We start from the raw sequence: 24,461 nt of genomic DNA on the forward strand, positions 1-24,461 counted from the left end.
AGGGTATTTTGACAGAAATGTATTTATCTCTCATGCCAGAACCACAGAATAATCAGGATAAAAATAATGAAATTGAATACAGTTGTGCTGCCTAGTGACATGTGGATGAAATAATGCAGCCATCCTGTCTGCCAAGCTGAAGTTCAGTTGCCAAGTCCTGGAGTTTTACCATGAGAAATGCTCCTTTCCCTAACCTCAGCAGCCCATCCATGTAATTTGCAGTTATCCCCTGAATTAAGATCTTGGTGATGGAAACAACAGTGATTTCTGCATGTTAGTAAGAGACTACCTTCCTGTGTATTCCAGCTGGCTTTCTATTTTCTGATTTGATAAGTTAGCTAGTATAGGAATCTGACACTTGAGAGGGCAAAAAGCAGTCCCTCCCATGAAGACACTGGTCCTTCCAACTTCTGTAACTCCCTTTCACTGTTGACTGTGCACTGGTTTCATGGATCAATTTTAGGGATCAGTAAAAAGTTTCTAAACCTTTACTTTTGGTGGATCACTGCTGGGGTACTTCAAAGTGAAAGCCAGTGTCAGCAGGGCAGGTTTCTCCCTGCAAGTGGGGAATGCCAGTGGGGGAAATGGAGGACCTGAAAAGCCTGAAGATGGGGTTGCGGCACTGACGTGACCTGGTCACTTTCAGCTGCACAAGGACCTTTGCATGGAAAAACATTATTTTCTGTTACTAAGAGCCTCTTGGAGCTCCAGCAGGGCCCAGCCACAGCTAAAGACAGCAGGGGTACCATGTGTGACAGCCTGGGCATGAATCATAGACTTACAGAATCAAGCAGGTTGGAAAAGACCTTTAAGATCACCAAGTCCAACTGTTCCCCAGCACTGCCAAGGCCACCACTAACCCGTGTCACTGGGGGCCTCATCTACACGGCTTGTGAACACTTCCAGGGATGGTGATTCCACCACTGCCCTGGGCAGCCTGTTCCAATGCCTGAGCACCCTCTCGGTGCAGAACCGTTCCCTAATACCCACTCTAAACGGGATCGCCTCAGGGATGCGAACACCAACGCGCCAACAGCCACCCGCTGCCCCTCCCGCTGAGGCCACGCCCTTCCCCTCCTTCCGGCTCTCTCGGCGCTGGGTGATGACGTCACGCTGCTCTATCTCCGCCCGTTCCGTTGTCCTCCGCCGTTGCAGGCGGGCTCTCGTGTCAGACACGTCACTCGTGGCGCGCCGCAGCCGCTTGCACGTGTCGCCCCGCACGGCACACCACAGAGCCCCGCGCCGCCATGAGCTGCCCGGTAACGTGCGCCGCCTGGGTGCGCTGCGGCGTGGCCAAGGAGACGCCGGAAAAGGTGAGGCCGGGGCTGGGCTGGGCTGAGCTGAGGGACCCCCCGCCCGCTGTCGCCTCCCGCCGTTGCCCTCACTCCTCAGTGTGTCTGCCCCGCAGGTACAGCTCAGCCAGGAGGAGCTGAACGACCTCATCGAGGAGGCCCAGGACAGGGTGAGGTGAGCCGGGGCAGCGGGCGCGGCCGTCTACCGGGACCGGTTGGAGCCCGCCGGGTATCGTCGCCGCTGACAGAGCAGGGAAGAGGAAGGGGGGGGGGGGCGATTGCACAAACCTGTCACACCTTAGGTTTTTGTACGTAATAGAATGGTTTGGGTTGGAAAGGACCTTAAGATCATCTAGTTCCAATTCCTCTGTCATGGGCAGGGACAACTCACACTAGACCGTGTTGCTCAAGGCTCTGTCCAGCCTGGCCTTGAACATCACCAGGGATGGAGCATTCACAACTTCCCTGGGCAACCCATTCCAGTGCCTCACCACCACCCTAACAGAAAAGAATTTCCTCCTTATATCCAATCTAAACTTCCCCTGTTTAAGTTTGAACACGTTACCCCTTGTCTTGTCACTACAGTCCCTAATGAAGAGTTCCTCTCTGCCATCCTTGTAGGCCCCCTTCAGATACTGGAAGGCTGCTATGAGGTCTGCACGCAGCCTTCTCTTCTCCAGGCTGAACAGCCCCAACTTTCTCAGCCTGTCTTCATACAGGAGGTGCTCCAGTCCCCTGATCATCCTCATGGCCCTCCTCTGGACTTGTTCCAACAGTTCCATGTCCTTTTTATGTTGAGGGCACCAGAACTGCACACAATATTCCAGGTGAGGTCTCACAAGAGCAGAGTAGAGGGGCAGGATCACCTCCTTCAACCTGCTGGTCACGCTCCTTTTGATGCAGCCCAGGATACGGTTGGCTTTCTGGGCTGCAAGCGCACACTGAAGCTGGCCCATGTTCATTTTCTCATTGACCAGCACCCCCAAGTCCTTCTCCTCAGGGCTGCTCTGAATCTCTTCTCTGCCCAACCTGTAGCTGTGCCTGGGATTGCTCCGACCAAGCTGTAGGACCTTGCACATTAGCAACTCCATAAGGTTGGCATCAGCCCACCTCACAAGCGTGTCAAGGTCTCTCTGGATGGCATTCCTTCCCTCCAGGGTATCAACCGAACCACACAGCTTGGTGTCATCGGCAAACTTGCTGAGGGCACACTCAATCCCACTGTCCATGTCAGCGACAAAGATGTTGAACAAGACCGGTCCCAACACCGATCCCTGAGGGACACCACTCGTTACTGGTCTCCAGCCGGACATTGAGCCATTGACCACAACTCTTTGTGTGTGGCAAATGAGAACTGTCTTTACTCATTGTTGCTTAGGAATCCCGAGGGCAGAAGGAAAGGAATACAGTGTATTCAGCAGGGATGAATCCCTCTGGATCACATTCCACTGAGACATCTCAGATGCCTATTAGGCCCTCAGTTAATCTTTAATGCACACTTCCTTCTGCTGAATTCCCTGCATATGGAATTGTTCCACCTAAGTACCAAGTTATTCAGATGTTGCATAGTTTACTTTGTAAGAAATAATCCACAATATATCCCTACCTAATGAATTTTATGTTGTTTTTTCCTCTAAGGTAAGTATGGGAAATATGAGTAAATAAGGTCTTGAAAATCTTGAAGAAATGCAAGAGTCATCACCCATGACAGGGCCTGTGAGTGTGGGAGGAAAAAGGAAGGAAGGAATTGGACATGTGCAAATGTACACAAGTGAGGTTGAGAGCATTGTATGCATAAAAAAATAAAAAGGTAAGAGAAAGGGATTTAGACACACAGATTATCTCTGAAAACCAAAATGTGTGGCAGTTTGTCATGAAAACTGTCAAGGAAGGCTTCCTTTGGAAGCCTGTGTATAATGGTGCTGTTTATTTTGGGAAAAGATAGGAGTGGATGGATTTCCAAATTATTGGCATAAAGGCTGGAGCAGCCAGGATTGGGTGCTGAAATCTTGTAAGCAGTCTCCTAAGCAATTACCTGGAAGAATTCTAAATGTCCGCCTTAGTTTCTCAGGGATGTGTATCTTTAAACAGGGATGCTGCTGATGGTAGTGATGAAGGCCAGATGGCATCTGATGTGAATGTAGATGTTCCTGGCAGAGCTGAGTCTTCTCATGAAAATGAAGACCCACCTGATGATGAGCTAGATGAATATGATTTGGAAAATTATGATGAAGAGGAATGCACAGGTAACAAAAATGTTAATGTCAGATACACAATGTAAGTGAAGAACCTTTTCAAGTTTTTGTTGTAATTAAGACATTTGTATCCTAAAACTTCACAGGTCTATGTTTCAAATGCTGAAAATCCACATTTTTAGTAATCTGTTTGTCCTAGTTTCGGAAATCGTTTAGTGAGTGAAGTCCTTCGGTGTTCCTCATCCTGATGCTTTAACCAAGAGCATGTTGGAAAGATTATCGCTCCCCCTGCTGCAGTGCTGGAGCAGAGCAGCAGAAGTCCTCCAAACCAGCCAGCAATTTAGCTTACTGAGATTCTTATGTTTGTAACTTTGAAGTTAATTTAGCCCACTCCTTTTTTACAATATAGGTAATCCAGGTATTGGTACAGGAGTTTCTAACTTCACCTGTCATTGACATGTGTTAAAGATGTTCTGAAATTCCCACCTAGGTGATCTAAAACTTGGAGACTCCTTGGCTACCCTGGCAGTATACGGGAGTAATGATAATGATCCTTACATCACTCTAAAAACCACTGTAAGTATTATAAAAATATTAAACATCTTAAACAGCATAAACTTAAAAATCAGTTAAATTTTCCATGCTGCCTCAGGGTCTGTAAGTGCTTGCAGTCCTTTTCCAGAGGTGTGCCAGATTTTTGATCAGATGGAACTCCTTTTATAGTTGCTTTGTGCAGGCCCCTCTACACGTGCCTTTTATGTTTGAGGCAGCTGTAACAGTTCTATGTGTGGTGTGGTTTGTCACCTGTCCAGTAGGACACAGAAAATGCTTGAAGAGGTAACAAATCACAGGCCACTAATGATCCAAATATTAAAACTTCCCACACTGCAAGACTTCTACACCTTCCACCAGTTTGTGGAAGAAACCAAACTAAGGTAGACTCAGGTATGGCATGAAGAAATATGTCCCTGTTAAGCATATATGCCCAGCATACTGTGTAGTTAACTGCTTCTGTCTGTGTTAGTTTCTATCAGGTATCAGATGGGGAACATCTTTGCAGGAGCTGGCTTTGTAAGAGCTCCTGCAGGGAGTGAAGAAGTCTCTGTCTGTAGTCTAACAAGCTAACTGTGTCAGCAGTGCTGTCCTGTTATGCAGCCTGTTTGTCTTTCTCTAGTGAATATTGGTACTGCCATGGCTAGGATATTTGGTCCTCAGAAAAGACAAGGAGCAATTCCAGAGACTATCCACATTTTAGTTCAGGATAGACTGCAACTTGCGATTGATTTACACAGAGAAATTGCATAAATTAGTTGGAAGATGAGGTTGCAAGAGAAGAGTCAATGTAGCATAGAGGCATCAGGAGAGACTATGATCATCTGGGTCAGGGTTAAGGTATAGGTGAATTTTTGGGACCTCTTGTAAGCATAAAGACTTTTCTGGGTGCTGTCCTTTTTATACTATTTTTTTATTCTTTACAAAGCTAGTAAGGGTGAAAGAAAAGAGGAGCTATAGGTTTCTACTGCAACATCTAGTTTGTGTGTCGGGGGACTTCATCTAATGTGTGGTCTTGGACAAGTTGTTATGGTGACTTCATATACTTTAACAAAACTCAAGGAGGAAGGCATACATCTTACCTTTTTGTGTGCATTTTGAGGCACTGTATGTTTTCTCTGTGTTCCACTGACTCTTAGTGATTTTTCTTGTTCCTGTGTAGCAGTAGAGGAGAGAAATGCTTTCAAAGTGATTTTTATAGTCAAAGAGGTATTTGCACAGGGCTTCAGAGATAATACGAGATGCATATATTCTGTGTCAGAAAAGCTAACTTTCTTCTAGACAGAAAGAATGAACATCTTTTTCTTGGGCCTTTCTTGCTGCACTCAAGACCATTGCTCAAATTCTGAAAGAGAGTACTTTTAGTCTTTAATATGCATTTTATATTGTCTTTTGGTATTTACTGCTAGTACTGTTGAAGGCCAAGTATTGTGTAACAACATTAAGTTGATTAATTCAAAAAAGTGCAGGACTTGATAGAATTCAGATATTGAAAAGATGCTTCCAGTGAATAAAATAGAAATTAAAAAGCTTGCAACAAGTCCAAAAAGTCTTGTATGTGTTGTATATTTGAAGGATGGTACTCTGTGCAAGACTATTGACTTTTATGTAGAGTTCTTAGTTTTCCACTGATAAAAATTCCCTGAATGCCTTCCATTCCTCAGTAACAATGAAAGTTAGATGAGATGTTACATCTGTTCTGGTACTGCTGAATGCCCAATATAGCTGTAGGCAGCACTTTTTTTGAAATATTTTCCATAAAGTAGACAATGCTTCAGTGCTCTTGGAATTGCTTCCTGGATGTGAGGAGCAGTTACAGTATGCTTATTGTGTAAAATGATGTTACACTATATAGATGCTTAAGGCATGAGAGCACAAGGGAAATAAGCTGCATGTGTGGGCTCCTGGCAGTGATTTTCTTTTCAGCAATGGGCTGCATCATGGTAGCCTCAAAATATGGTTTCATATTTGATAATTGAAGATCTCTCTAAATCCACCTAGGTCCACATAAGCACTCCTTCAGTCTATATAATAACTATCCAATTCCCCATGATTGAGTCTGGTTCCTGCCTTTCTTTGTTTACCACTGTAGGATGACTTTAGGCAGGTGGGCAGCAGGGTGTTGGTTTTTTGAGTGTTTTCAGTTAAAAATTATTACTGATTCATGTGTAGTTTTGTGCATTTATGTGCTCTGTTTAATATCCACTGATCTCCTTTTTGCTGTTCAGGATCAGTATGAAGAAGAAGACTTCTTGATTAAGCCCACTGACAATCTTGTCCTTTGTGGCAGAGTTGATAAAGACTACTGTAGTTTGGAGGTCCATGGTATGTAACATAGGATTTGTTCTTTACAGTGAACTTAGGGAGTATGTCTCACCTAGCCTATGCCATATGGCTCTGTAGAAGGGGGAGAGGGTTGGTTTTTGGAAGGTTCTCTTTCTCCTTATCTTTCCTGTGTCATGGTGCTTTAGCCACTTTTCAGAACTTGAGTCTTTCATGTGGTGGTATTGCTATTTAGAGGGTAGTGTGTTTTTTCAGCTATATAGCATTTGCTTTTCTTATTTCATTTCTAATGGCACTTAGAAAATACTATGGCATTTTTATTCTCTGAATAAATTTATTCTCTGAATAAATTTCTTCTAAATCATGCAAGCTTCTTCTACTGGCTTCGTGCTAGGAGTAGAAGAATCAACACCTCTATCATTGTAGTTTTAGAAGAGATGATCCTTAATGAGGTCTGAATACCACTTGTTCTAGGGATGGTGTTTACAAATTTTATTAACTGTGTAATTTTCCCAATATACACTTATAAAACAATAGCACAGGCTTCTGCTGTTTATAACGTAGGGTGGCTCTGTCTTAGTTAACTGCTAAGACTGCTTAGTTAACTGAAGACTTCAGTTACTATCTGAACATCTGTCACATGCACTTAAAAATGGCACTGTGATTTTGTGTTTGTGATGATACCATGTTATTAAAATAATTAATGGGTTTCTCTGCTGTCCAGTTAGTAAATTCTTTTATTATAAGGAAAAAAAGAGCTGGCTAAAGGGAATGCTGTATTTAGCATATGGTTGCTTTAGCAAGTCTTCCTGCAGCTCAGTCAAAACCTGCTGAAGATAATTTCTTCTGACTTCTTCAGCTTTCTCTAATTTGCAGACTGTTTGTCTTTTATCTTCATTTCCCCTTTGATTTCCTCTCAGATTGTTTCTGACTGTATCCTGATGTAGAGAGTGTTGGATATGGAGCATCAATTTCGAAGCAGTCGTAGAAACAAAGTAGTGTAGTATGCTCAGAGTCAAGTGTCTAAGCTTTGCTGAACTTGTCACTTCTTTGTCTAAAGTGCACATGAGAATGTTTTATTTGTTTTGTGTAATTCACAGGCCATAACATTAAGTAGCCATAATATTAGTAGTTGGAGGCACTGGCCTCTGTGCTAAAACTCTGAATGTACTGAGTTCATACTGGAATGTAAATTTACATTCTAGATCTCCTTGACAATTTAGCTTTTGCTACATCTGCCTTTTGCAGAAGTGAACTGTTCATAGTTGCTTACTTTTCCTCTTCATTGATGTATGTCTTTAATTCTTTTTCAGTTTATAATCATGAAGAGAACTCATTTTATGTGCATCATGATATTATCTTGCCTGCTTACCCTCTAAGTCTGGAGTGGCTGAATTTTGATCCTAATCCTGATGAATCAGTAGGTAAATTACAAAGGATACTGTAAATGTCCATTTTTTTATTTGTTTTGGTGATACAATTATCTTAGTGATGCTGCCATAACAAGTGATTTTACTAAAACACCAGCTTTATTACAAATAATTAAGTTATTGCCAGTTAGACCAAAGCAAGCTCTTCTCTAATTTGCTTTATTTTCCATTTGTAAATGAAAAGTTACTTTTGTTCAAACTCATTATGGCAAATCCAAACTGTAAAACACAGCAAAAGTTTTATATATTTATGTATTCAGTAACTTTTTTCCTCTGTTTTACAGAATTTTTTTCCAATAGTACAGCCAATGTGGGATTTTGTTGTTTGTTTTTTCATCAAAAAATAAACCAAAACGTGGAACTGTATACAGCTGCTTTGGGCAGTTACTTTTACTGAAGGAGGAGAGCAAGTAATCTTTTTTTTTCTGGCAACATCTGCTGTCAGTTGATTTTTTAAAATTGCTCCTAGTCAGTTATAAACATCAAATATGTTCAAATGGGAAATTCTGGTACATAAGTATAAGTTTTACTTAATCAAAGAAATAAGCAACAGCTGGATTGCCAAATATGCTGTTTCGTAATTCTAAATAAATGTGGTCACATTTGGGTTTCTGCTTGTAGGAAATTATGTTGCAGTGGGTAACATGACCCCAGTTATTGACATTTGGGACCTTGATGTAGTAGAATCCTTAGAACCAGTCTTTTCTCTTGGAGACAAGAAAGAGAAAAAGAAAAAAAAGAAAGGGAAGAAAGTAAGTATTGCAAAATTGTTTATCTAAATTGTAGATAATTGGATTTAATTCAGTCTGTTGAAAGATGGTATTTAGACAGGTTACAGAAGATAATGTCATGGTTATCTGCAGTAGGTTAAAATTGGTATTTTCCTGTGTCTTGGAGTTGAAAAGGCATTGAGGAATAAAGGACAAGGTTTACACTAGTAAAATACATTTACTCAGGATTCACCTTGTTAGCTTTATCTGTCTAAAATTTAAGCATATTTCAAGATGATAGTCATAGAAATTGAGGTAAAGGCATAGAGGCATAACCTGAAAATGGCTCAGTTTCTCGTAGTGGACTACAGAGAAAAACTTAACCACCAAAGAGGAAGAGTGAGGTTGAGACTGGATGCTAAGTTATGCGAGATGAATGTCATCCTAATTGTATGCCAGAATGTGCTATGATTTATCCTAATCCTTTGGTATGTGAAACAAGTCTGGAAGTTGACGTCACTTAAATTTGCTAGATTTTGTGTGTAGTAGATGCTTCAGGAAGTGCTTAAAAACTCCCTAGAGTAAATAGGGAATGTGGATGCTAAATATATAGCTAATCTTGGTTTCCCAAACAAAGGAGCACTACAGTGTTAGTCAGATAAAGAACCTTTTTATTAAAGAACCTTACTGTCATTGCGTAGGGGGTTGACTACTGCAGCTCTCAGACCTATTAGAGAATAGAGAAAATATCCTTGGAAGGGGAATTTGTTCTATGAAACTTGCCTCTGAAAATCGCTGGGTTATCAGCATTGCTGTTGAAGATATCATTCATAAATGTTACTTCAGTTTGAAATGCTAATCATTCTCTGTATGGATAATTAAAACGTGGAATTGAGAGAAATGGGGTGAGTTATGGGTGGTTTCCGATTGCTGTCTTTGAAGCTTAACCATTTTAAGTTAGAAGTTGTAGGAGCTGGCAGTTACAAGGACTTCAAGCTCAGTTAATTTGAAGGAGTGAGGGAACTGCCAGGAGTGTTTAGAGAGAAGCTGAAGAAGCTGCACATTAGCTGGAGACAATGAAGTTCTGCTACTAGCCTGAAGGGAGTACCCAGTTCTATAAACCCAGCAGCTGTGAATGAAATGAAGCCATCTGACATCTGGGATAGGAAGTGAGGTGCAGGTACTGAATAGACACTTCTATCAAAAACCTTGTTGCAGCAAGTGAGAGTAATATAAAATACGAAGTTGTTTGTGAAGGTATTAAGGATTTTATACTAATGTGTTATAACGCTTGACTTCCATTGGAGCTGTAATTTTCAAAAGTCTTTATTTTGTATCTACATACAGAGCTTATCTTCAGAAGAGACAGTGAAAGGACATACTGATGCTGTGCTTGATCTTTCGTGGAATAAACAAAGCAGGTAAAAGTATACTTGAATAACAATGGATGGTTACAAATTTGTGCATTTAATTTGGCATGCATTTTTCACAGAAATCCAAAATACAATGTAGTATAATGTTGAACTTGAAAGCAGTGCTGAAATGAATCATTTCTCAAAACTACACCTCCCTCCCCCCCTTTTTAACTGGAAGTCTTGATTATTTTTTTATTATCATTATTTTTAACCTACATGTTGCTGCAGATCACTGTGTGTTTGCAGGTTGTCCAGATGAGTGCAGGGCTAAGGTGGGTTTAAGCCATTTGTTAAATCAGCTCCGTTTAGGTCATATGCACAGACTAGATAACCAGATGGCTGCTGTCATCTGTGCTGATCTGACAATGACCTAAAACACCATTTCAGCAGATAGTAGCAGATTTGTAGAAGAAAAGTCTTTGCTATTCTCTTGTTTTTTTTTAACTCTGGCTTTTGCACCTGAACTGTGAGCAGAAAAGATAGTGTAAAAGCCCTAATAGCACAGTTACAAAAATGCCTCTGACCTTTGGGTTATCCTAGACAGAGACAATATTATGCTGCCTGAACAAACTAGCAATTAAGTGCTCCTATTGAAGCAACACAAAGCTGGCCCATCTTGGGTGAGAGGTCAGGGGCAATGTGATGACTGAAGTAGCGATGCTGCTGTTTTTATCAATTAAGGTAGTTGTTAACAGTTCAGCTATCAGAGGGTCTTCAGCGTGGGCCTTGAAACTTGAAAGAACTTCTTCCTTATATCTAACCTGAACTTCCCTGTTTTAGTTTGAACCCATTGCCCCTTGTCCTGTTGCTACAGTCCCTGATGAAGAGTCCCTCTCTGGCATCCTTGTAGGCCCCCTTCAGATACTGGAAGGCTGCTTTGAGGTCTCCACAGAGCCTTCTCCAGGCTGTAGTTAACTCTGTATAGTCCTAATGAGCAGCTGTAAGCCTTCATTTGTAATGACCTTTATCTAGATAATACTGAAGGAGGAAACATCCATATAGAAATGCAATAAATGTACATAGATTGCACTCTTCATTTACAGCGCTTTGCCTGTTCCTAAATTATACACATGTGCACAGTGTGGCAGTGATCTTTCTGTCTGTCTTACAGAAGAGTAGTTTTCACGTGCATAGAAATGATTTTCTGGTGATAATATAGAGACAAGTCATAAAACTTAAAGCCACAATAATTAAGTGTTTGGAATGCATAATTCTGCAATGGGCTGAGTTACAGACTCATTGATACTGGTAGATTTTTCAGGGCATTAAACCAGCCTTGAAGTAGGAAGCTTATGGGCCAAACAAGAAACTCCGTGGAGCAGCTTATATTTAAATGTTTTGTTTGTTTTTTAAGCAAGATATACTGTGACAGCTCTCTGTAAATAACTTTCTGCCTGTATGTCATAATGGTGCTACTGTAAAATATTCTCAGAGCCTTCACTATGCATTTTCTTAACTTTCCCTTATAACGTTTGGAAGGACAGTGTTTCCAGGAGGATGTTAGCTCTTTCAGTCCATAACGCTTCGTTAATACACAAAAAATAAGGGATGGGGGAGCAGTTTTGATCAGAAACAACATGTTGAGGTAATAAATCAGGTTTTAAGAGCAATAGTAGTTGTACTGTGTATTTGACAGGCCTTTGGGAAAATTTTGAGGTTTTTTTTCTGATTAAAATTCTAAACTGCATGTTTATTGCTCTTAACACAGTTGACCAAATTTAAGTTGAAATAGAGGGTCTGTAAACTAGCTAGTATGTTAGTGGTTCCTTTTAGCATTCTTGGAAGAGTGTACAGTGTTAAGTCTTCAGCAGCTAGATGAACAGTCACATATTAGAGAGCAAAGTATTTTAAAACCATTTTTTTCTGGCACTTGGCTGTATGTGTATGTAAGCAGGGCTAAGTTGCTAAGGAAAGGAAATGCTTAAAAGCCTTTCTTCATTTTGGTCAAGAAATTTTCCAATAAATGATATTTTAAGTGGTGTCAGGGGGGGAACTGAAGCAAAACTGTCAATGTTGTTACTGTGTTAAATAATGTAATATAGTCTGTTTGTACTCTTTACTCCTAACTTAGAATTACCTTCAGGGAATTATCCGTCAGGCTTGAGAAATACAGTCTGTAGTCCAGAGCATACTTGATCTCAGAATTGAGTCCATGTATTTTGGACATTTGACCATTTGTTTGTATCTGTATAAAGACGTTTAAAACTTATTTCTTGATCTGTTATCAGGAATGTTTTAGCAAGTGCATCTGCTGACAGTACTGTGATTTTGTGGGATATGTCTGTGGGTAAGCCAGCAGCCAGCCTGATGCTACACACAGACAAGGTAAGTAACAATTGCTGTGTTTCTTCCACTGTAAAATACAGAGAAAAAATAAATGCAGTTTTTCATTAACTGCTTGGTGGTGAACCCTTACAACAACAATTCTGTAGTTTTCTAAGAACTGTGCAGAATTCTTTAAAGTTCTGAATTAGTTGCCTTTGCAAACAACAATGTATTTGCTTTTTAAAGTGCTGTTTAACTTGTCCTTTAGATAGTTTGTGAAGATTTACAGCAGTTTTCTAAAATGCCTTTTTTGTGAAAGCCCTAATGGTGGGAATCCGATAGGGCTGCAATAAGCTCCAAAAAATAGGTCTCTGAGAATAGGTCAAACTGTAATTTTCTCTGAGGAAACAGAGAGTGTCAGTTCTAGGTAAGAAAAGTTTAAAATAGATGATACTAAAATACCACAGTGGTGGGTACTTCAGAAATGAATTAATCTCATAGTAATTAAAATGTGGAAGTTAGTTATTAATAGCTGTAACCTTATTCTGCTGTTAACGAAGTCACTGCCCTTGGCAAACTCCTGATTTTCATTTTTTGCTAACATCTGCATTTTTTCTATAACTGGAAGCAGCTCTTTTTTTTATCTCCTCTGATTTTGGGTTTTTTTAGGGTTTTGTTTGGTTGGGGTTTTTTATGTTTTTTTTTAATATCCAGAGCAGAAAGGGGCCATGTGGTTCTGTTCAGTTCATTTATATATATAAATATATATATTATATATATAATATATATTATATATTGTATATATAAATATATATAAAAATATATATAAAACAAGGAAAATACCTTGTTTCCACTGGGTGGGGGTGTTTGAATAAAAATAATGTGCCTCTCTTGCACTGTTTTATGAAAAATCTGAGTATCAACAAGCTTAATAGGATCAATTTGGGGGGGGGCAGTGTGCTGGCTTTGGGAAGGAGGGCTTGTGCTCTTGTTTGTTCAAAGAAAGATTGTGTATATGCGTACTATACCTCAGTGCTTATTTTTAAATACAAAATTTTCTGTTATCTAGGTCCAGACGTTGCAGTTTCATCCATTTGAAACTCAGACCCTTATTTCTGGATCTTATGATAAGTATGTCAGGGTCAAATGTCATTTTCATTGTCATTTCTGGATCTTAATGATAAGTATGTCAGTATGTCATTTTCAAATGTTACGTGTAGGGAGGGTATTAGTATAAAATAAAGCCTGTTAAGTTGCTTCATGTTTTCCTTTTCATTTGCTTGTAACTGTGCCAAATTTGAATAATGCTGTTTATTTTTTTCCAGCAAGGTAGCCAGGTTTGTATGTGGCCAAAATGTAGTTTTCCTTACCTCTTTCTCAGGACTAGCTAAATCCTTTAACCATCTGGAGCAGCATTTTCTGTGCCAGGTGTTTATGCCAAACTGCATTTCTTTCTTAATTTGGCCTTACGGCATTTTCTGCATTGGGAACGTGACACTGCTCATTCCTCTGAAAACCTGTGCAGGTCTTGCCAAGCTGTAGGACCAGGATGGGTGCATGAGGGACTTCAACATCCCAGTCTGCTCCCTACAGCCTCTATTAATAGGCGTGCCATAGCCAAAGTTTAATGGGCTACCTCCGGTGACTGCAGGCTGGAGATGCTGTGAAATGGTTTGTGGCTGCACGCTTTGACTAGCGCTATAACTGCCAGTAGCTTATAAGCCCTGCCAGCTCAAAAACTTCCCCTCTGTTCTCCCATCCCATAGGGGTAACTGTTTAATTTTGTTCTATAACTGTGACTTTCTTATATTGATTTTTTTTTTTTTTTAATTCTTTTAAGACTTTGTCCTTGTGGTATTTATAGACTTGTCAATCTTTAGCCAGGCCTTTATATTTTCTGGCTTCTATTGTGCTCTTGCTCCATCTGCTTAAGTGAAAGTAATGGAGAAAATCCTTTTATTGCTGTTAGGAGCTGCTCTGCCTGCTTTCCTCCCTCTTGACTTCCTTCAGTAGAAAGAAAAAAGTCCACACCCCGAGGCCAGCTACTCAGTGCTATTTTAGCTAGCCCTTCGATACCATGGACACTATAAACCAGTTTACTGTCTATACACTGCCTTTGTGGATTTTTTCCTATGAAGCCTTGCAGAAGCACAGGCTATTCAGTGAATATTGGCAGATGCCTTCATAACCTAAAAGTCAGACCATTAAAAATTGCATATATGCTAGAACTGTTGTAAGATGCCAGGTAATAGAGATCTAGATCGCATCTCTTTGGTTTTAATTATATGATAGAGTAGGAGCTAGTTACACTGTGGATGCTGGTTGTGATGAGGTGCTGCAAGAGTGACATCATCACACCTCTCTTGCATTCATATCCAGGAGATTTTGGGGTTGGGACACATTCTGCCACCACCGGTTTAAGCACATACCTGTAAAGAATACCAGGGGACCCATTAACTCCCATCCACTGTTTCTTCTTTTTGGAGCAGCATTTCCCTAATCCCTTGTAAAGATTAATTTTGTATTTCTTAAAGGATATTTTAGGTATATGTATTCCACAAATGTGGAAGGTGTCCTTGCCCAGGGCAGAGGGGGTGGACCTAGATGACCTTTAAGGTCCCTTCCAACTCAAACCGTTCTGTGATTGAATCCTGAAATGGATTTCCTAATTAGTGCAATATTTTTGAAAGTCATTGCTTGACTTTACTGAAGTGTGTTCATAATTCAGTGATATATTTGCATAATTATGGTCTCCTGTGTAGTAAGTATCTTATGCATTGAGTAAATTCAAGCTCTATTTGCTTAGTTTCAATAGAACAGCTGTTTGTAACCGAGATGAAACTTGAAGGCATATGGGAAAGTCTTGTGACTTATCTGAGAAATTTTCATCTGTTGTTGAGTTGGAAGACTAAATAGTGAAGTTGTTTCCATTTTAACTTTTGAATTGTAGTTTATGTGGGCCTTCTATAAATGCCAATGGTAAAACAAACTTTGTAAGGTGTTCTACCCTGATTTTTCTTATTCATTTATTTCCTCTCCCTTTTTCGCATAGATCAGCTGCACTGTATGACTGCAGAAACCCACAAGATAACCATCGCGTGTGGCGGTTTAGTGGTCAGGTTGAAAGAGTAACTTGGAATCATTTTTCACCTTGTAACTTCTTAGTGAGTACATGCTCTTCTATTCTCAGTTTGTAGACTGTTGCCATTTCATTTAGCCTGTATTTTTGTGTTCATAATGTTTCTGAATCATATAATGGAGGTGATGGAGTTGGACTGTTGTTGGTTCTTATTTTCAAGATGCAGTGCGTGTGAGGATGGTTTTGGGTAGTTTTTTTCAACAAGTATATGAAGACCAGCTCTTTACCCAGTACCTCTATTATGGCAGTAGAAAAGCAATTGATACAGTTGCTTTTTGACTCCAGAGGTGGCATCTTTGCCATGCTGTTATAGTGTTCAGTGGCTGGGATGTATTTTCCTTTGCATAGTTGCTTTTGTGTTTCGTGTAATGAGGCAATTGCAGCTGAGAAGCAGCTCTTTAGACCGAAGATCCTGAATATTGTTTCAAATCAGCACTAGAGGGCATTGTCCACCCTGCTGGGGTACCTTGGGTTTGTGAAGATTTTTATAATACAAGTTTTAAACAGAATTTAAAAAGAAATAATTTTTATTACCTCAGTGGCTGTCTGGTTGTCTGTTGCTTTATATATACAGCCAAAAAAAGCAGTTGCTCAGTTCTCTTGGGTTTGTGATACAGATCTCTCAGCTTTGAGTATGGCTCCAGAAACAGCTGGCTGATGCACTGGTAAAGAAGATCTCTACTGGTGCTGCCAGGAAAAAGCGGCGAGTCATAGTAGTAGGGGACTCTACTTTGAAAGGGACAGAAGCACTCATCTGTCAGCCTGACCTGGTCTCAAGGGGAGGTGTGTTGCCTACCAGGGGCACGGATCAGGGATGTTGCAGAGAGGCTGCCTGCTCTAGTAAGTCCCACGGATTATTACCCACTTCTAGTGATCCATGTGGGTGCTAATGATATAGATAGTAGTAGCCTGGGGAACATAAAGAAGGACTACAGAGCCCTGGGAGAGATGGTTAGGGGCTCTGGAGCTCAGACTGTCTTTTTGTCAATTCTCCAGGATACAGGGGAGGACCTAAAAAAAGCTAGGAGGATTGGCCAGGTTAATAAATGGTTAAAAGGGTGGTGTCATAGTCAGGGGTTTGGGTGTCTAGAACACAGGACCCAAGTTTGTAGGCCAGGTCTAGTGGGGGCTGGTGGAGCTGGTCTAAAGAAGGGAAAGAGCAGTTTTGGTAGGAGGCTTGCCAGACTGGTCAAGGAGGCTTTAAACTAGATGTGTTGGGGGAGGGGGCATCATTCCATCCCAACACACCCAGTCAGTTGCCAGAACCTATAATAAATGCTCAGAGCAATGTAGAGATATCCCAGCCGCTCCAGCCAATGAGCCAGCTTCATTTGGAGCTCGGCTCAGATGCCCCTATACAAATGCCCATAGCATGGGGAACAAACAAGAAGAATTAGAGATGTGTGCACATCTAAGGGGGTATGATATAATAGGCATTGCAGAAACATGGTGGGATGGCTCCTATGACTGGAGTGTTGGAATGGAAGGTTACAGGCTCTTTAGGAAAGACAGGCCTGGCAGGCGGGGAGGGGGAGTTGCCCTTTATGTTAGGGATAGGCTGGAGAGTATGGAACTCTGTCTGGGGACAGGTGAGCAGTCCACAGAATGTTTGTGGGTCAGGGTTAAAGGGAAAACAGCTATGGGAGACATTACTGTGGGGATCTGTTACAGACTGCCTGATCAAGGAGAACCTGAGGATGAAGCACTCCATAGACAGATAGGAAAAGCCTCACGCTCGCAGGCCCTTGCTCTCATGGGTGACTTCAACCACCCTGACATCTGTTGGAAGGACGGTATGGCCCAGCACAAGCAATCCAGGAGGTTCCTCGATTGTGTAGAAGACAACTTCCTTCTGCAAGTAACAGAGGAGCCAACAAGGAGAGGTGCCATGCTTGACCTTGTGCTCACCAACAGGGAAGGGCTCGTTGGAAATGTGACTCTCCAGGGCAGCCTTGGATGCAGCGACCACGAGATGGTCGAATTCGAGACCTTCAGGACAGTGAGAAGAGCGTGCAGCAAGCTCACTGCCCTGGACTTCGAAAGAGCAGACTCTGGTCTCTTCAGGAACCTGCTTAGGAAGGTTCCATGGGATACAGCCCTAGAGGGCAGAGGGGCCCAAGTCTCTTGGTTGATATTCAGTGATCACCTGCTACAAGCTCAGGAGTGTTGCATCCCAACCAGAAGGAAGTGCAGCAGGAGGGCCAGGAGACCTCCTTGGATGGATAAGGAGCTCCTGGGGAAAATTCAAATGAAAAAAGAGGCTTATAAAAAGTGGAAGCAAGGACAGGCGGCCTGGGAAGAGTACAGGGATGTTGTCCGGGAAGCTAGGGACCAGGTTAGGAAAGCTAAGGCCCAGTTAGAATTAAACTTAGCTAGAGGTATCAAAGATAACAGGAAGGGATTCTACAGGTACATAGCAAATAAAAAACAGACAAGGGAGAACGTAGGCCCCCTCAGGAAGCTCTTGGGAGAACTGGCTACACAGGATTTGGAGAAGGCTGAGGTTCTGAATGACTTCTTTGCCTCGGTCTTCACTGCCAAAGGCTCTGACCAAACCACCCAAGTCTTGGAAGGCAGGCGCAGGGACTGTGAGAATGAAGACCTTGGGCCCACTGTAGGAGAGGATCTGGTTCAAGACCATCTTAAGAACCTGAACATGCACAAGTCCATGGGACCTGATGAGATCCATCTGCGGGTCCTGAAGGAGCTGGAGAATGAAGTTGCGAAGCCGCTGGCCATCATATTTGAGAAATCATGGCAGTCAGGTGAAGTTCCCGATGACTGGAAAAAGGGAAATATAACCCCCATTTTCAAGAAGGAGAAAATGGATGACCCGGGGAATTACAGACCAGTCAGTCTCACCTCTGTGCCTGGCAAAATCTTGGAGCAGATTCTCCTGGAAGGCATGCTGAGGCACATGGAAATCAACAAGGTGCTTGGTGACAGCCAGCATGGCTTCACTAAGGGGAAACCTGCCTGACCAACCTGGTGGCCTTCTATGATGGGGCTACAGAACTGATGGACAGGGGTAGAGCAGTTGATGTCATCTACCTGGACTTGTGCAAAGCGTTCAACACTGTCCCACACGACATCCTTGTCTCTAAATTGGAGAGACATCAGTTTGATGGATGGACCACTCGGTGGATAAAGAACTGGCTGGATGGCCGCACACAAAGAGTTGTGGTCAATGGCTCAATGTCCGGCTGGAGACCAGTAACTAGTGGTGTCCCTCAGGGATCGGTGTTGGGACCGGTCTTGTTCAACATCTTTGTCGCTGATGCCAACCTCATGAGGTTTAACCATGCCAAGTGCACGGTCCTACACCTATGTCGGAGCAATCCCAGGCACAGCTACAGGTTGGGCAGAGAAGAGATTCAGGGCAGCCCTGCGGAGAAGGACTTCGGGGTGTTGGTGGATGAGAAAATGAACATGAGCAGGCAGTGTGTGCTTGCAGCCCAGAAAGCCAACCGTATCCTGGGCTGCATCAAAAGGAGCGTGACCAGCAGGTCGAAGGAGGTGATCCTGCCCCTCTACTCTTCTCTCATGAGACCTCACTTGGAGTATTGTGTACAGTTCTGGTGTCCTCAACATAAAAAGGACATGGAACTATTGGAACAAGTCCAGGGGAGGGCCACGAGGATGATCAGGGGACTGGAGCACCTCCTGTATGAAGACAGGCTGAGGAAGTTGGGGCTGTTCAGCCTGGAGAAGAGAAGGCTGCGTGGAGACCTCATAGCAGCCTTCCAGTATCATGAAGGGGGCCTACAAGAATGGCGGGGAGGAACTCTTCATTAGGGATTGGAGTGACAGGACAAGGGATAACGTGTTCAAACTTAAACAGGGCAAGTTTAGATTGGATATAAGGAGGAAATTCTTTTCTGTTAGGGTGGTGAGGCACTGGAATGGGTTGCCCAGCGAGGTTGTGAATGCTCCATCCCTGGCAGTGTTCAAGACCAGGTTGGACAAAGCCTTGGGTGAGATGGTTTAGTGTGAGGTGTCCCTGCCCATGGCAGGGGGGTTGGAACTAGATGATCTTAAGGTCCTTTCCAACCCAAACCATTCTATGATTCTACTATTCAATGATTCTATTATGTACTCAGTGGATAGCTCCAGAAGCTTTGAACTGCCAATTAGGAGACTATTTCATTGCCTACCATGACAGCCAAGTGTGGTAGCGTATCTTCAAAATAACAGTTTAAGAAATTTGTATATGATTAAAGCTTCCATGTAAGTCAGTGCAGCATAATTTAGGTACATAGAACAGCTCAGGCACTAGCTGGATGGAGTCTGACTTTGTGGATGCAGATCCATGTACTATGACAAGCGCTACCAAGAAGTGTAAGTCTGTCTCAAATCACAGGGGTTTACTAGAGGGTGGGTATTACTTTGTAGGAGCTTTTTTCCAAATGAGTGACTATGGCTGTTTTCACAATCTTGTGTTTTCCTTAGGTGAGCACAGAGGATGGCTTTGTGTACTGTCTGGATGCTCGTTCTGATAAGCCACTGTTTACTCTGAAAGCTCACGATGAAGAGGTGTCAGGTAAACACTCTGTGTGTGTGTTGTGTTTGTCCCCAGTGGCGAGGCACATCTGGAAGATGTCTTTAATGGCTATGACTGAGGTAGTAGCAATTCCTTGCTTAACAAGTTAAAGTTGTGCATACTCACTATAGGTAACTAGCGAGTGAAACAAATCTGCTGAGAAGCTGTTGTAAGCAAAATATTTTAACAACAGTGAACTTTTCTCAGTGAATGTCGTGAATAAACATGTCAAAGCTGATCTGTTCACTTGAGACACATTCCCTGTGTTTTTTTGGGTGAGGAAGAACAAAAGCTATGGAACCTGGTCCAGGATCACAAACTATAATGTTTACCTCCTCTATCAGTAATTATTTTATACTGGCGTTCACTCTGGAGATGATTTAGGTATAGCACTTGGGAAGGTTTATACACTGCCTCCTTCAGGCTACTTTAATTGCTTGATCAGTGTAGGAACCCCTAAGAAGCAACTTGAAACACCCGATTAGGTGTCTGAAATGAGATCTATGAATATGCCACATTGCCTTGGATAGCAAAAGAGTCTTTGGCAAATGAATGAAGAAAACTACCTGGAGAAGCCAGATTATGTGAAGAAAGAAGCATAACAATAGCATCCTTGCACTGCTACAGTTGGAGTGGGAAACAGAATAGGCTGGCATACCATCAGTTTGTTGTCACTACGGGAAGCAGTGGCAGCATGAAACTTTATCACTTTGCTCCTTTTTGCTGGAACAATTTAGTGTGAGGAGAATATTGGATTTCTCATGACTTTGCTTCAAAAAGGGTCCTCATCTCTGTGAAACAGTGATTACCTGGTGCTATCACACTGCTGTATTCTTAATCTTCCAGGGCTACAGCTAAGCAGTCAGATCAAAGGATGCCTTGTGACATCATCTGCTGACAAACATGTGAAAATCTGGGATATCCTGGGAGACAGACCAAGTTTAGTCCATTCCAGGGACATGAAAATGGTAGAGTAATATTAATTTCTTAATTCCAGGAAGGTTTATGTCTGCTTATTCATTTTTTGTCTAGCTTGAATCGTGTTTTACCTAACATACTATCTTTTAGGGGAAAAAAGTCACACCTGTGTGTTCTGGGTAAATCACTGTCATTATAGTGTGGTATTCAATTCAACATCTAATTGGCAGACCTGAATATCAGATGCAACATTCTGAGTAGAATTGTAGGTGCTCCAACGTGTAACTTCCAGGTTCAAGACAAAGATGTGATTCACTGTTTGTAACTAGCAGCTCTTGACTTTAATTTTGTGTCTTCACAAAATCAGGAAACTGTTGTGGTTTAAGCCCAGCCGGCAACCCAGAACCATGCAACCATTCGCTCCCTCCCCTCCCACACTACACACAAACCACTGCTGCTACCACCAGTAATAATAATGATAAGGGAAATAACAAGGGAAGAGAGTACAACCGCTCACCACCCACCAACCGATACCCAGCCTGACCCGAGCAGTGATCTAGCCCTTCCGGGTAACTGCCCCCAGTTTATATAGTGGGCATGATGTGCTGTGGTATGAAATACCTCTTTGGTTAGTTTGAGTCAGGTGTCCTGTCTCTGCTTCCTTCCGGCTTTTCCTCCTCCCAGGCAGAGCGTGAGACTGAGAAAGTCCTTGGTCAGAGTAAACATTACTGAGCAGCAACTAAAAACACTGGTGTTATCAGCGCTGTTCCCAGGCTGAAAGTCAAAAACACAGCACTGCACCAGCTACTAAGAAGGAGAAAAATGACTGTGACTGCTGAACCCAGGACAGAAACTTAGAGAGATTACATTTCTTAAAACTTGCTTGGGATTTTCAGATGACAGATTCATTTTGGGATGGTGGGTTTTAAACAGTCTCCTCTTTTTTTTCCCTTGCATCTTCCCAGGGTGTTCTCTTCTGCGCGGCTTGCTGCCCTGACCTCCCATTTGTTTTTGCCTTTGGAGGAGAGCGAGAAGGGCTGCGTGTGTGGGATATTAGCAAGATTTCTGCAGGTAACATTCTCATTTCTTTGGATCTTACGATACTCCCCTTGCCCCCAGGGTGTATTTGTATATTCAGTGATGTACTGTGGCTCTGAGAGTAACTAGGTTAGTATTTTTAAATGCCCCGAGGCTGCAGGTGTGTTCACATTTTCAGCTTCAAAAAATGTGGGTTTTTCTAACTTGGAGACCTGTGTTTGCCACATGATTTTCTTGTAGCTGAAGTGTAATACCTGATTTCTTGTAATACCAATGTTTTACTTTGTTCTTAATGTTCCTGGTGTAATCGAGTACCACATTCTTGAGTACTTGTAGGCATAAAAGTGAGGACTGGGTTTGATTGGTGGTGGTAGCTACATGTAACTAAACGGTGTGAATTTCTGGAGAAGGCTCTTAAGAGCTTGGTGGAAACCAGAGAGACTAAAACCAGAAATAAATTATTTAAACATAATGTTTTGCACTACAAAACTCATCCATTTCACAGTACTTAGGCACAGGAATTATACAGAGGGAAACCTCTAGAGATGCTTTGGAGGAGAAATAACAGGACTTGTAATTTAAGTATCATACGTGGGAGATTGTTCTGATGTGTAAGCTTTAACTCCCTACACAGGGGAAGGGGAAAAGCTTTGCAATGGCGCCAAGTTAGGTTTTCCATTCCATTCCATGATGCTCACCATGCTCCACCTGCTGTAGTTCTCTTGCCTCTGGGAGAATAGCATGTTCCCATCTGTTTTGCAGTGAATGAAGTTTTTGGAAACAGAGAGAGACTTGTTCTGGTAAACGCCAACCCTGTTGCCAGCAGCAGCAGCAGCAACAATTCAGAGACAGCAATGGAATCCTGATGGACCAAACATCAAAAATCAAAGTAATTAACGGCACTATGACTAATGTGGATTCTGCAAGTCCTGCCATTTGGTGAGAGTTCATAGGAATTACTCTGGTGTCCTGCAATCTGCAGGCTTCTTCATCTTGAAGAAATACGGTGATGGGGTCAAGCTCTAAGTCAGCAGTTCTAAGTTCCTGCCTCTGTTACTAGCTGTGAAAGATTAAATGACTTGCTTTTTGCCTGAGATTATGATCCCTGTAACAGGAAGTACTATGTGTAAAGTTGATACATAAACTGAAACAGGCACTAGAAGAGTACTTTGCTACTACCAGAAGTTTGAATACTACAAAGGTAAATATCTTCTAAAGGCATAAGGAAAAATACTTCAGCCAGCAGGTGTGTAATAAAAAAAACAAAAGTTAAATGAAATGACAAGTGTAAATAGATAATTTATACTTGATTTGAGGCTAGATTTACAGATTCCTAATACAGATTTTAAAAGTTCTATGTAACTTCCCTAAGTCTTGAGTGTTTCTTGGGCAGTAAGTTGGGAGTCCCCGAGTAGGATCTTGAAATGCCTTTGTAACACCTTAGATCACCAGTATCAAACCAGAAATATCCCATATCTATCCCATCAAGATCAAGGGGTTCTTTTTTGTGGTTCCACAGCAGCTGAAGCTTGTTAATGTCACATGTGCACTGGGTTTTTCTTCAAGCTCCAGATGTTACATATATATGAAGACAATTTGAACTGAAGTAAGGGGTTACTACTCAGAAGAGGGCGAGAGGCTGTCAGGACACAAAGCAAGGGTGGGGATCTCAGCTTGTCACTGTCACTGGTGAAAGCTGACCATGTTGCGTGCTCATGTTCCTAACTCCTCCCAGGCATTTCTGCCTGAAACCTGAAGGCACAAAGGAACGTTTTGAGTATAATCACCCTAACTGCTGACTTTAATCATAGGTTAGGGTGGGGTGGAAAGGACCTTAAGATCATCTAGTTCCAACCCCCCTGCCATGGGAATGTGACCTAAAACACCCAAGTGCCTTACCCCAGGCCAGTGATTATTGTGTCCTCCTGGGATGTGTTTCCCTGTCTTCATAGTGGAAGGTATCTCTGTCTGTTGAGGTGGTGCTGCTGCAAGAAGTCCCTGGGTATCAAAGCAGCCATAGTGTTGGGGCCTGTTGTTGATGGGATCTTACCACCACTTCCCATCCCAGCTCACTGTAACTCCTGGTGAGGTGAGGCAGATTGACTCTATCAATACAAAATGCAGATGGCGAAAAGGCAGGGCTGGCAGTTTGCTTCCAACCCCTTTAAGTTAAATGGCTGCTTCTAAGTTCTATTTAGTTGCTTCTAGTCTGGTGGCATGTACCTAGCATGGCTCTGCAGGAACCAAGAATACTTTGTGTTGGGATTCCTGCTGCAGTCCAAGCAGTAGTGAAGGACGTGATGTGGACAGTAAATGAACCACCACTTTTGTGAAGCTGAAGAAGGTGAAGGCATCAAAACCACCTCTGTTCAAGTGCTCTCCACTGAAAATCTGCAAGTTTTTCAAAGCTTTCCCTCGAAATAAATGCTTTGTGTTAAGCTCTTGGAGGGTAGTTGTTTCTGTTACCTGTACCTCTGGTACTAATTTCCACCATAGCACTAGATGTTGCTTTTTGTTTTGGGAAGAAATTGTGTTACTGCAAGCAACACATCTTTCCCTTGACTAGACAAAATCCCTCAACCTGTCCTTCTGGAGCTTTTTATTCACATTCTGATCTCAGAGGGCAAGCAACATGCATTTATCATGGGATTCTTTGGGATCTCCCTAGGAAATACAGCGTACAG

At 42.2% G+C, this 24,461-nt stretch overlaps 1 protein-coding gene across 2 annotated transcripts; it reads left to right on the top strand.

The window, feature by feature from the left end:
• The first annotated feature begins 1,188 nt into the window (after positions 1-1,188).
• On the top strand, positions 1,189-24,215 carry PWP1 (PWP1 homolog, endonuclein). Of its 2 annotated transcripts, none has more exons than XM_062602699.1 (15): positions 1,189-1,313; positions 1,409-1,467; positions 3,384-3,538; positions 3,978-4,063; positions 6,268-6,364; positions 7,636-7,746; positions 8,374-8,504; positions 9,810-9,883; positions 12,106-12,202; positions 13,212-13,273; positions 15,195-15,306; positions 19,731-19,821; positions 20,668-20,789; positions 21,705-21,810; positions 22,540-24,215. In XM_062602699.1, exons 1-15 carry the CDS (start codon positions 1,248-1,250, stop codon positions 22,641-22,643), a joined length of 1,473 nt encoding a protein of 490 aa, XP_062458683.1. In that variant the 5' UTR covers positions 1,189-1,247; the 3' UTR covers positions 22,644-24,215. The 2 variants fall into 2 exon arrangements, with proteins under 2 accessions (XP_062458683.1, XP_062458684.1); XM_062602700.1 differs by having other exon boundaries at positions 1,250-1,313; positions 3,364-3,538.
• The last annotated feature ends 246 nt before the right edge of the window (positions 24,216-24,461 follow it).

This window comes from Pezoporus occidentalis, unplaced genomic scaffold (assembly GCF_034315485.1).
Source record: "Pezoporus occidentalis ecotype Australia unplaced genomic scaffold, CSIRO_AGI_Poc_V1 ctg78, whole genome shotgun sequence".
NCBI classification, from domain to species: Eukaryota; Metazoa; Chordata; class Aves; order Psittaciformes; family Psittacidae; genus Pezoporus; species Pezoporus occidentalis.